Genomic DNA, 12,760 nt, shown 5'->3' with positions numbered 1-12,760 from the left:
CTGAAACAGTAGTTTTTGAACAAATAAAATGCTTGATCAAATATCATAATTTAAATTATGCAAAACTCAACACTTCTTTCTCACTCTCTTTCAAATTGCTTTTGATTAGTTTTGACCAAGAAATGACTAAGAATGCTTTTCCTGGAAACCAAAATGATCACTTTCAATCAACGCAATGTATATTCATATAAATTGCTTAACGCGTGCCTCAGAATAGGAAACCCTATTGCATGCACATTTTCCTATGGTATGCTGACACTCAAATATAAATAAATTCATGATATTCAATCGGTTATCTGGATCCTCAATCTCGTTAAGAAATACATACAGTAGGAAACTTGAAAACCGCATAACTATTTACCCTGAGGTAAGATCAGTTTCTTCTTTTATAATGCCTGTAGATTCAGAATTTCCCTTTGTGATACACCAGATTAGAATGGTAATGCATGAAACTCTGTAGCACTTTGAAGCAGAAAAAACTTAAAGAATTTCTACTAGGATGCGAAGAAACAACTTTAATCCATCCCATTACAACATTCTCAAGACTGCATACCGTTTGCCAACATATGGGCGTTTTTGTTATTATTCTCTGCTTATCTACACTTTTCAACATATCTTCATTTTCTTTCTGCATGGCTTGAAATACACTCGAAGCTGATAATTCTGGATCCTTCCCCTGGCATATATTCCTTCTTGCAGCAGAAAGTACCCTCTCTTGACGACTTTCTTGAGCTAAACAAATGAATAGTATACGTTACTATTACTGACTATACTGAAATTAAACACATAAAAATACAGCCAAACTCCATTTAAAGAAAAACATAATGTTAAGCAAGAACTTTATGCTGATATTAAAAAATCAGGACACAAGATCTAGAATTTAAAAGATAATCTATTTAATGTTTTGGGGGTTTGTATTACAGGGTTAAAGAATATTGACCAATCACTCCCTATGGTGTCTATGATGAGTCAGAATTGATTGAGCACTTTTGATTAAATTTTGCCGGTCATGTTGCTAGAAGTGTCAGCTGCCAACGAAACACTGCATTTTGAGGTTACTTTGGATATATGTCACCCACAAAATATAATGTACAATTTGAAACACCTATGCAGCTCTGTACACTTCAAGCTGAAATAACTTGCTAACTATAAAACAAACTCATCATATAATACTATTAGAATGCAGATAGCGCAGTCATTAGACTTTCGATGCAGTAATGGTGTCTCTACTTCTACACCAGAAGGTCTGGGTTCAAGCCCTACTTACCCCACATCTGAAAAGACTGAATATAAAATATCTACAGTAAGGTTTGACTGACCCAGTATCATCTAGTGACAAACAATGACTCATGTAGGTATCTGGTGAAATCTGAGGACTATGTTCACTGAGCAATCTCCGCCACTAGATGGAGGCTAGGACTTTCCTGTGATTCAGAACAAGTGAAGTCAGAAGAACAACTGACCCCAGGACTCCAGAGAACAGAGAACAGGAGGCAAGGCTGAGGCAAGGAGCAACCACAGGGAGTGAGGGCAGCAAACAATGCTGGTGGGAAGCAAGGCTTGGGAAGCAGGAAATTTATTTCCAGGAGCAAGAGGGACTGATGGCGAGAGTGGCAATGCTTTGGGAAAGTCTTGTGAGCACTGGAACTATTAGTTGTGAATTGTTTAAATGGATGCACTAACTCAGACTTAACATTCTTTTAATTTATGTTAAACAAGGATTACTGTACTGTCCAAAGCTTGACCACCTTCAACACTTCATGAATGACTTCCCATTAATATAAGGTCAGAAGTGGGGGTGTTCACTGGTGATTGTGTGATATTCAGCATCACTTGCAATTCCTCAAAAAACGAAGCAATCTACATCATATGTGGCAGGATTTGGACACTAATAAGTGGCACTCATGAATATTTAATTTTAAAAAAAGACATTCTCAGCACAAAAGTGCCAGGCAACAACCATTTCCAATAAGGGAGAATCTAAACACTATCACTTGATGTTTAATTGCATTACCTTCACTGAATCCTCCACTAGTAACATTCTGGTTTCTAGAGACCAGAAACTGAATCAGACCAGCCATATGTAAACTGTGGCCATGAGAGCAGACCAGAGGCTGCAAATTGGTTCAGTTGAAGAAGTGGTTCATCACCACCTGCTCAAGGGCAAACTGGGATGAACAATAAGTGCCTTTGCCACATCCTATAAACAAATACAAAATTATATGCTTTGTACTCCAGTGTAACATCAGTACTAAATGGGACAGAAAACAAACGCTTAAAAAAATCAAACATTTCTTTCAAAAATTAATGCTAAACAACAAACCCACAGTACTCCATGTGCTGGGTGGAAACACAATGGAATTTTTCCAATTAGTTGTTCAGCTGTTTGGATATTTGTCCGAAAAAGATTTACAATTCCTCGTGCTTACAGTCCTATCTTCTCACAAGTCGACAGAATGTCAGTTCTAAAGACAAAACTTGAAACTTCATACTCCCACCATCAGAAAGAAACCTTACTTGAAATCAGGTCCACTCCATCTTGATTAGAAGAAGAGGTGAATCTGTCAAAAGATTTACTTTTCACCAGACTGGGTTTCAAGGGAATGTAAGATTCCACATCATTTTTCCTAGCTGCTGTCAGAGCTTGCTCTTTTCGACTGCCTGCAAATGATGCATTAATAAATAATCTATTTTTAATTAAAATCTACCTTACGCTGTTAACACATACTCTAACACTTCAAAATTGTACAATTTGAATAATTGTATTTAGCTCTTAATATTCTCCTTTCACACATTTACTTTCTGAAGGAAGAGCACAGCATGCTAAAATACTGCATCATAAAATCAGACAATATAAAAGGGACTAATTCAGGCCTGTAATGGCTTTAATTGAACGACTGTCCAATTTGGCCCAAACCTACAGTCTTCTCCCACTGCCCTGCCAGTTTCTTTGTATCATTTATATTACATATTTATATTATAAGGAGCAGTGCACTCTTAAATCCCATCTGTCAACTGGGCGGAAAGCAATGATAGATTTTTAAAGTCTTCAGCCAAGATTTCAACTAGAGCCTTTCTGTCAATATGACTCAATGACTCACATTATTAAGTTATCTATTGTGTGCTAAGAAGATGGATTATTTTTATATTAATGTCTTATAAGACTATAGGATGTAGGACCAGAAATAGGCTATTCAGCCCTGAGTGCTCTCTACTATTTAATAAGATCATGGCTGATTTGCAAATCCTCAACTCCACTTTTCTGCTACTTTTCCCACAGCTCTTGATTCCTTTACTGATTAAAGAATTACCTATTACAGCCTTGAGTATATTTAATGACACAGCCCTCTGCAGTAAAGAATTCCACAGATTCACCACCCTCAGAGAAGAAACTCCTCCTTCATTTCTGTCTGAAATGGGTGACCCATCAGAAATCATGTCTTCTTCTCCTGGTATTTCCCACAAGGGGAGACCTCTTGGCATCTTCTTTGTCATGCTACCTAAGAACCTTGTTTCAATAAGGTTGCTTCTCTTTCTTCTAAACTCCAATGAGTGTAGTCCCAACTTATTCAACCTCTCCTTGTCAGGGTGCCCCTCCATATCCAGGATCAACCCAGTGAACCTTCTCGGACTGCCTCTAATCTTTCCTTAGATAAGGGACTGTTCACATTATTCCAGATATGATCCAGCTAGAACTTTGTAAAACTTTAGCAAGACTTTCCTAATGTTATTCACAATTCCCTTCAAAATAAAGGTCAACTTTCCACTTGCCTTACCCATTACCTGCTAAACTTGTACACTAGCTTTTTGTGATTTATGCACTAGGATTCCCAAATCCTTTGTCCTGTAGCTCTCTGCAGTTTTTCTCCATTTAAATAATATTTAGCTCCTTCATTTCTCCTGGCAAAGTGCACAACCTCACATTTTCCCACATTATGTTCCATCTGCTAAATTCTTGCCTACTTGCTTAGCCTGTCTCTAACCCTCTGCAGGTTCTATTGTCCTAATTCTGGTCAGAAATAGTAATTCAAGCACTATGGCAAATACAATCCAAGGATAGACTGGAAGTGTAGGAATCTTTTAAGTGCATGGTAATGGTTATTCTTTTTGATTTAGCATTTGAAAAGAATAGAAATATATTTAAGTTGTCACAGTAACTTAATGGAAGAAGGAAAAATAGTAATACAGCCTTGACAACAGTCATTTCATCCAACTCTGCTCTATATGTTTCCTATGCCTTCTGACAAAAAAAAATGAGCTAAGGTTATGAAAGTTCCTCCGATTGTACTCATCGATTGTGGTATAACCTTGCCATTTTTCTCATCACTTCCTCCATTTTCTGGCCTTTTACATTAACCTCCAGGATAAACACTGTTGGGACATCTGTACATTGGAGACGTTACATGGACTGGATTCCAATGTAGACAATGAACCATCTGATCGCTTTTCCTGTGTGCCTACATTGGATTTTTCCTTCCTTTCTTCGATTCAGAAGAGCCAATGTCTCGAGGAAGAGAAGGTTATCAATTTCCAATGAACTCCTCATATCCTGCTAAATATTCTGACCGTTACTCTATTTTCACCAAGTGAATGTACTCTAACGCTCATTATTTGTGCACACAGAATACGGTGCAGAAGTATAATTTAATGCCTGGATACTATTGGAAAAGAATGAAATTGTAAGCAGCGACTAATATCATAGAAGTAGAATGGCATAGACGATGGCTAGTTAGCTCATTGCATCAGCATCTGTTCTTTACTCTTTCCAGTTTTATGCTGGAGCTAATCCCATTACCCTGCTCTTGGGAAGTATCACAGGCAGTTGGACTTAAAGCAATCATATAGATGAAGATAAATCCTTGCATTTGTAAAACAAAGCAACGTTTGAAATCGTGTGTGTTTTAGTATTACCATGCCACATTGTTTCTAAAGCAAAGGCAGTAAAAACGGTTGATTTGATAAAGAAATCTTAAAGTTCCATTCCAATAAAGCTGCATAATCCAAATTTTAAATAGTAACATGAACTTCTGTGAATTGTGAAATGCATTACATTTCTTAAATCTTACCAGACTTACTTTTTGTTCCAGGACCAAATTCAAGTACAATCAGATCTCCAGGATGCAAGGCACAGTGGCTAGCCTCTGGGCCACACTGGAAAGGTTGCTTATTCAGCTGTAGGTTCTCCAGACTGTCTGTTGATTCTCGAGTTTCAATCTGCTCTCCAATTTTCTCGTCCTCTAGAGAATCAGAGTCCTCACTGCCAGTGCTCTTTTCATCACTAAGCTGGAGGTCAGCAGTCTGCTGCAAGCTTCTTCTCAACATCTAACAAAAGAAGTAATGCATTAAGTAGTGGGTTAACAATATGACAATCAGAACGCTACTTCAATGTTGGTTTTAGGATTGTTGCAGTGTCGATGGTGGCTTAGATGGGTGTGCTCTCACCTGAGTCACAAGTTTCAAGTGTTAGTCTAGGGCTTGAGCACAGAAATCAAAGTTGACAATGCAGTGCAGCACTTCGAGGGTGCTGGAGTTAGAAGGGCTTTTTTTTCAGAACCAAACACCACACACACCTACTTCCCTCTTGCCCCAGCTACACTCTGTGGGGACATTTAAAATCCCATGGCACTGTTTGAGAAAAGACTAAGAGTTATCCCAGGAGATTTGACCAATCCCTCATCCTAACATCACAAGAAAGATTATATGATTAATGCTTTGCTGTTTTGTCAGAGTTTGCTGTGTACAAAATGGTTGCTTCATTTCATACATGATATGTCTGTTAGCAATTTATTTATATTGGGTGATACAGAGGAACCTTGATGATCCGGATGAGATGGGCAGGCACTATTTTGTTCTGTTAATTGATTATTCGGTTAATTGATTCAATGCCTCTCCTCTGGGGCGGGGAGTTTTCAGAAGTTTCCTTTTTCCTCGCTCTGCCTGCCTTGTTCCCACTCTCTGTCTCAGGGTTTGTTTCTGAGCAGACATACACATACAGTGTAAGGGACCTGCAGCATTGCTGATGCCACTCCCCATCAGTTTAATGGGATTGGCACAGTGAGCACTTGCTAAGTCCGCTCCCCGTTCGGGAGACTAAGCAGCTATATACCACGTGCCAGCAGCCCCTCACCCCACCACCATTCAACCCCACCAACCCCATCCCCTTTCCGACCCCCAATTCTGACCAACCCTGCCCCCATCCCGCCCCCACCCCGCCCCCAACTCCTTCCAACCACACTGCCCCATTCGCCTCTGCCTCCACCTCCAACTCTGTTTGACGCACCCCCATCGTTTGACCCCCTACCCCATCTCTAACCGACCACTCAAACCGGCCACCCCATCCGACACCCCCCCCCCCCCCCCAAACCTGTCCAACCCTGATAACTCCGACCCCTTTCTGACACTCAACCCTGTCCAAACCCACCCTGACTTGCCCCCAGCCCTGTTCAACCACACCGCCCCATCTGCCTCTGCTCCGTCCACCCCACCCACCAACCGCACCCAACCCCTTCCAATGCCACTACCCATCTGTCCCAACCCCACATTCTATGCCCCCACGGATTGGGACCATTCGGCACAGTCATTTTGGTGTGAACGATTCGGCGCAGACCAATTTTGGCACAGAACTGTTTTGTAGTTATTCAGTAGTTTGTAGTTATTATTAAAATAAAATATAACCCATTAAAATGCCATCAACAATTTTGTTGTCAAAACGTGGAAAGGAAAAGTGATCATACGACAGCTATATATACATATTTGATAGATATGTTGCTGATAAGATAACAAAGTTTTGGAGATGTGAGAAGAAGGACATTTGCAAAGCTTGAATTCACGTTATAAATGGTGACCTAGTGAAATAAACTAATAAACATTCGCATGCAGCTTCGGCATCTAAGGTGGAAAGAGATACCGTCATTTCAAAGATAAAAGTACGAGCTGCTGAAACTGCAGAGGGAAGTGTTTTATTTTTATTTTCTTTTTAACATTTTTACTAAAGAGGATAAACATTATTTTTCTTTTTATTGCTTTCATTAATGCTTTTAATTAAGCCTGAAAAGGAGTAAATATGAGCTGCGCTGAAACAGTTCTGCGCCGAATTGGGTTTGCGCCAAAATGGGCTGCGCCAAATTGGCCGCGCCGAATGGTCCTACACCCACGCCCCCATCCGACCCGTCTGCAGCCTTACTCCCCCCCCCCCAACTCAGGGCAGCCAGACTGGACACCAACAGTAAGACTGCTGGTGCCTTTGGGGGTGGGGGTGGGGGTGGGGGGTGAGTCTGCAAACAGCACGTGTGACACACCCACCCACACACCCCCTTTTACTGCAACTTTTTGTCAAGTTCCACTTTTGCCCTGAACAGGAAAATGTTGGAGAGATTATCTGGGCAAAGGGGATTCAGGGTACACACCTGTGTAGAACTCCAGGGAAAGTGCGGGGAGAGAGAGAGGGAGGGAGGGAGGTTAGTCATTTGGAGACGGTGCCTGGGCTCCCATCGATGTCCAGGACTGTTCCCGGCAGCATTTCTGTAAGCTGAGTTCATTTTTAATCATTGTAAACAAATGGCGCAATCAGTGTTGGAAACACCTCTTTGATGTTATGTTTCCATTGGGACCTCAAGATCTCTTTCAGATAATCCCGATATTCAAATAATTGATATTCAGATAATCGAGGTTCCTCTGTACATGGCTGTGGATTTATTAGGCATTGTAGAATATCTGTGGTCATATACAGAGTTCTATCTGTGAGAGTACTAGGATATTACATCAATTAAATTACAATTCGTCCAATTAGTTTGGGAAACTGAGTCGGAATGGACGAGTTGGGCTGAAGGGTGTGTTTCTGTGTTCTTTGACTCTGTGATTCCATTACAACAGTGACTGCATTTCAAAAAGCACTTCAATGACTGAAAAGTGTTTTGAGGCATCTAATTAATGGTATGGCATTTAAGTACAAGTCCCCCTTCTGTTCCTTTTTGATCAAATAGTGATGTCCTTCAGGATATGCTCCACAAATGACTCCATTACATGGCTGACATGGACAGCTAGGGATGGGCAAGAAATCTTATATATAAACTACTTATCAGATTTAAAGTATCCTGTATTATTTATACCCAATCATGGGAAATTAACTATTCTCCATTTGAATTCATTAAGGATTTGCTGCTAGTGCATACCTTAACTTCGTGTATGCTCAGGAGTATTTTTTCATTGTCATCAGAGCCGATGTTATCTGCAATCCTTCCAGGTTTTATGAAGGAAGAATTGGAAGGAAAACAAGAGTTGTTTCTGATCCTGGTAGAATCATCAGCGAGAATCTGCAAGTAATTGAGAAAACAAAAAAAACAATTAATGGCATGAAGGAACAAGTCCCTGTATTTTGCCTGAAAGCACGGGCAATGAGGCTTAATACCTTAGAATTACCTTCACTCTTCCCTTTCCCTTCCCCAAACCCCACCGTCCACATTCACTAACCAAAACCCAACCCCACGCCTCTTTCCTGAAGCCCTCATCCCTTCACCAAAACTCTCTACTTTCAACACATCCGAAAACCCACTGCCTCACCCCTGCCCCGTACATTCCCCACAACAGTCTGTCCTCGCCCACTCTACACTTGGGCTCCTTTAAAACCACAATTTCTTTAAAGGCACTACGAAAATTCAAGTTTCAGTTGTTGTAGGACATGCCCCAATCTTAAGCAGCTAGTTTCTTAAACTCTCTCTGAAAGAAGACAAAATTTTTCTTCTATTAATGGGGTTTCCCCATCTATGACCGTATCCGGAACAATATTGAAGCATTTGCAACAGGAATATAATTGTAGAACCACAGAATCTAGGGGCAGGAATGGCCACATAAGAAATTAAGATAATGTAAATAATATGGCACTCTCAATTAAGGTATGCGTAATAAAACCAGTTGCTGATTCTTTATTTAAAATGTCAGAAGCATGAATATCTTGAAGTACATGCAAATGTTTAGCACAAGGTCAAGCTGAGCTGTTTAAATTTAAGCATGCAACAAACAAGACTATTGACAAAATATAAAAGAAAGTGGAAGACTTAAAACTTCATTAAAAACAGAAATAGAAGGCAAATGAATAAACGGCAGTAAAAAGAAATGAGAAAAGGAGATTAGCTGCAAAACCAAAGAACATGAGCAACATCTCCCAACTTCCAAAACCATCAGACTGTATCACTGAGTATGTCACATGCAAGAAAACTTTACAAGGACCATGCCTTAAATACTTGTGCATGAATCACAGTCCTTATTCAACAAATAAACTAGTTCATGAATGGACATCATTACTGAGCACAATCAAAGACACTTCCAGAGCTTTCTCATGTTTATCTAGACTCCTTTAAAGGCATTGATGCGATTTACTACAACTATCTTCCGAGAGTGGAAACCAGGGGACTATCGGGAAAGTAAGTTCTCCATTTAAAAACTTACCTCATGGGAGGAGCAGCCTTCATTTCGGTCGAATTGCAGTTTGGGAAGGCGACTGAATTGATATATTTGGGCAGCGGTTGATCCTGAGACACTACATGTTTAGTGTCTCCCGCCCACCCTCTTCCTCTAACCAAAAAAAAAACTCTGTGGTGTGTTGATAAAATAAGGCTTTTCTATTTCTTCTGTATCATGTGTTTGAGTAAAAGTTTACTTTTTTAAAATTTATCTATTAATTGGTTATTTAAAAAAAGACCATAGCAAAGAAGTATTAGAAATTATTTAACTCATAAATTTATATAAAGTAAGACAGTAATTAACTAAGTAGAGATGGCTGGGCAGATGATGTGCTGCAGCTGTATGATGTGGGAGCTGGCTGATTCCGTTGTGAATGGCAGTGACCACATCTGCAGCAAGTGTTGATTGCTGGAGGAACTCCAGCTCAGAGTTGATGATCTGGAATCTGAGCTTCAAACGCTGCGGCATATCTGGGAGGGGGAGAGTTACCTGGACGTTTTGTTTCAGGAGGCAGTCACACCTGGTGGGTTAAGTAATTCAAATTCAGTTAGTGATCAGGGACAACACTGTGTAATTACAAGTGAGGTAGGTAGGGGGATCCTGAGTTAAGGAGTGGAGGAGAATTAGTTTTTGACCTTATCAAACAGGTATGAGATGCTTGCTCCCTGTGTGGATGAGGAAGAGGGCTGCGGGGAGGATGAGCCAGCTGATCACAGCACCATGGTGCAGAAGGCCACTCGAGAGGGGAGAGCAAAAAGACAAGTGGTACTTACAGGGGATTCTATCATTTGGAAGATAAGTGGTATCCTTTGCAAGCCGGATCGGGGGTCCCGCATGGTGTGTTACCTGCCCAGTGCCAGGGTGCTAGACATCTCTGACCGGCTTGAAAGGATATTGGAGCGGGAGGGGGAGGGTCCAGATGTTGTGATCCACGTTGGGACTAAGAATATAGGCAAGGCTAGGAAGGAGGACCGGTTTGGGGATTATCAAGCACTAGGACCGAAATTAAGGAATGGGTTCTTGAGGGTCATAACCTCCGGATTACTGCCCCAGCCATGTGCGAATTTGCTTAGGGATAAGAGAATTATGGAAGTGAACACGTGACTGAGGGAATGGTGTGGGAAAGAGGGGTTCCATTTCATGGGGCATTAGAATCAGTTTTAGAACCGGAGTTGGGGGGGGCATCTATACCGATGAGATGGTCTCCACCTGAACTGATCTAAAACCAGTGTTCTAGTGAAAAGGATAATTAGGGTGGTCACTCGGACTTTAAACTACTGAGTCAGGGGAAGGGAAAGGGAAAACGACAGGAAGTATGATGATACATAAAAAGGTAAGCAGCAGGTTAGCATGTGTGCAGGAAGGTTTAAGTTCAAGGCAGACTATGAAAGAAGTAAAAAGGAAGGATAACTCAGGAGATATGATCAGAGATATTGCATATCATGCGGGAAAGAAAGCAAGCATAAAGGCACTTTACCTGAATGTTCGTAGCATTTATAACAAGGTTGATGAGTTAACGGCACAAATCATTGCAAATGCATGTGATTTAGTAGCCGTTGTGGAGACGTGGTTACAGGATGTTCATGACTGGGAGTTAAATATCCAGGGGTATCAGACTATTTGGAAGGACAAACAGGAAAGTGAGGGAGGTGGTGTAGCTCTGATATTCAAGGATGACATCAGGGCAGTGATGAAGGATGATATAGGTTCTATTGAGAATAAGGTTGAATCCATTTGGGTGGAAATTAGAAATGCTAAGAAGAAAATGTCACTGAAAGGTGTAGTCTATCGGCTACCGAATAATATCACATTAGCATGGGCAATAAACAAAACAAAACTAATGCCTGAAAAAATGGTATGGTAATTATCATGGGGGGATTTTAATCTATATGTAGATTGGTTGAACCAGCTCGGTCAGGGTAGCCTTGAGGAGGAGTTCGTTGAGTGTATCCATGATAGTTTTCTTGAACAGTATGTAATGGAATGATGAGGAGCAAGCTATCCTAGATCTGGTCCTGTGTAATGAGAGTTAATGACCTCATAGTTAGGGATCCTCTTGGTAGGAGCGACCACAGTATAGTTGAATTTAGAATACAAATGGAGAGTGCGAAGGTAAAATTCAATACCAGAGTCCTGTGCTTAAACAAGAGAGACTACAATAGAATGAGGGAGGACTTGGCTAAAGTAGACTGGAAACAAAGATTTTATGGTGGGACAGTTGACGAACAGTGGAGGACTTTCAAAGCAATTTTTCAAAGTGCTCAGCAAAAGTATATTCCAGTGAAAAGGAAAAACTGTAATAAAAGGGGGTATCTGCCATGGGTGACTAAGGAAATAAGTGAGACGGCATTCAAAGTGGCCAAAACAGCATGAAACTAGAAGACTGTGAAAACTTCAAAGGTCAACAGGAAGCCACAAAAAGACTTATAAAGAAAAGTAAAATAGACCATGAGAAAAAACATGAGAAAAAACACAACATAAAGACAAAGAGCAAAAGTTTCTAAAAATATATAAAACGAAAAAGAATGGCTAAAGTAAACACGTTCCTTTCAAGGACGAGAAGGGGCATTTAGTTATGGGATATGATGAAATGGACCAGGCATTGAATAGGTATTTTGTATCAGTCTTCACAGTGGAGGACATTAATAACATGCCAGTAATTGGCAAACAGACGAAGGTAGGTGAGGACCTGGAAACAATCATTATTATGGAAGAGGCAGTTTTGGGCAAGCTAATGGAGCTAAGGAGAGACAAGTCTCCTGGCCCTGATGGAATATATCCCAGGGTCCTAAAAGAGATGGCAGGAGAAATAGCGAGTGTGCTGGCGGTAATTTTCCAAAATTCACTGAACTGTAGGGCAGTCCCAACAGACTGGAAAACAGCAAATGTGATACCATTGTTTAAAAAAGGAAGTAGACAAAAGATGGGGAATTATAGACTGGTTAGCTTAAGCATCATTCCCACAACAGAAGTTAAGTCTATTATCAAGCAAGAAATAGCAAGGCATCTCGATAGAAACTGTCCCTTTGGGCAGACGCTACATGGGTTCATGAAGGGCAGTTCATGTTTAATTAATCTTTTGGAATTCTATGAAGATGTTATGACCAAGGTGGACAACAGGGACACAGTGGCTGTGGTGTTCCTAGATTTCCAAAAGGCGTTCAACAAAGTGCTGCAGCTGCATAAGGAAGCATGGCGTCACGGGTAAAGTATGAGCATGGAGAGAGGATTGGTTGACTTACAGGAAGCAAAGAGTAGGGATAAATAGTGCTATTCTTGCTGGCAATCAGTGACATGTGGT

At 40.7% G+C, this 12,760-nt stretch overlaps 1 protein-coding gene across 8 annotated transcripts in view; it reads right to left on the bottom strand.

The window, feature by feature from the left end:
- The window catches only part of katnip (katanin interacting protein), a 135,122-nt gene that overhangs the window by 81,172 nt on the left and 41,190 nt on the right, over window positions 1-12,760 (bottom strand). For 7 of the 8 annotated variants that reach the window (XM_072559407.1, XM_072559414.1, XM_072559411.1 and 4 more), the window contains 4 exons: window positions 8,172-8,312; window positions 5,067-5,322; window positions 2,518-2,661; window positions 554-732 (listed from right to left, as the gene is read on the bottom strand). In XM_072559407.1, coding sequence (XP_072415508.1) covers window positions 554-732; window positions 2,518-2,661; window positions 5,067-5,322; window positions 8,172-8,312 — 720 coding nt within the window. The remainder of the gene's footprint in view (window positions 1-553; window positions 733-2,517; window positions 2,662-5,066; window positions 5,323-8,171; window positions 8,313-12,760) is intronic. The other variant, XM_072559408.1, reaches the window with a different exon arrangement.

This window comes from Chiloscyllium punctatum, chromosome 40 (assembly GCF_047496795.1).
Source record: "Chiloscyllium punctatum isolate Juve2018m chromosome 40, sChiPun1.3, whole genome shotgun sequence".
NCBI lineage: Eukaryota > Metazoa > Chordata > Chondrichthyes > Orectolobiformes > Hemiscylliidae > Chiloscyllium > Chiloscyllium punctatum.
This window is presented reverse-complemented; position numbering and strand designations above follow the sequence as displayed.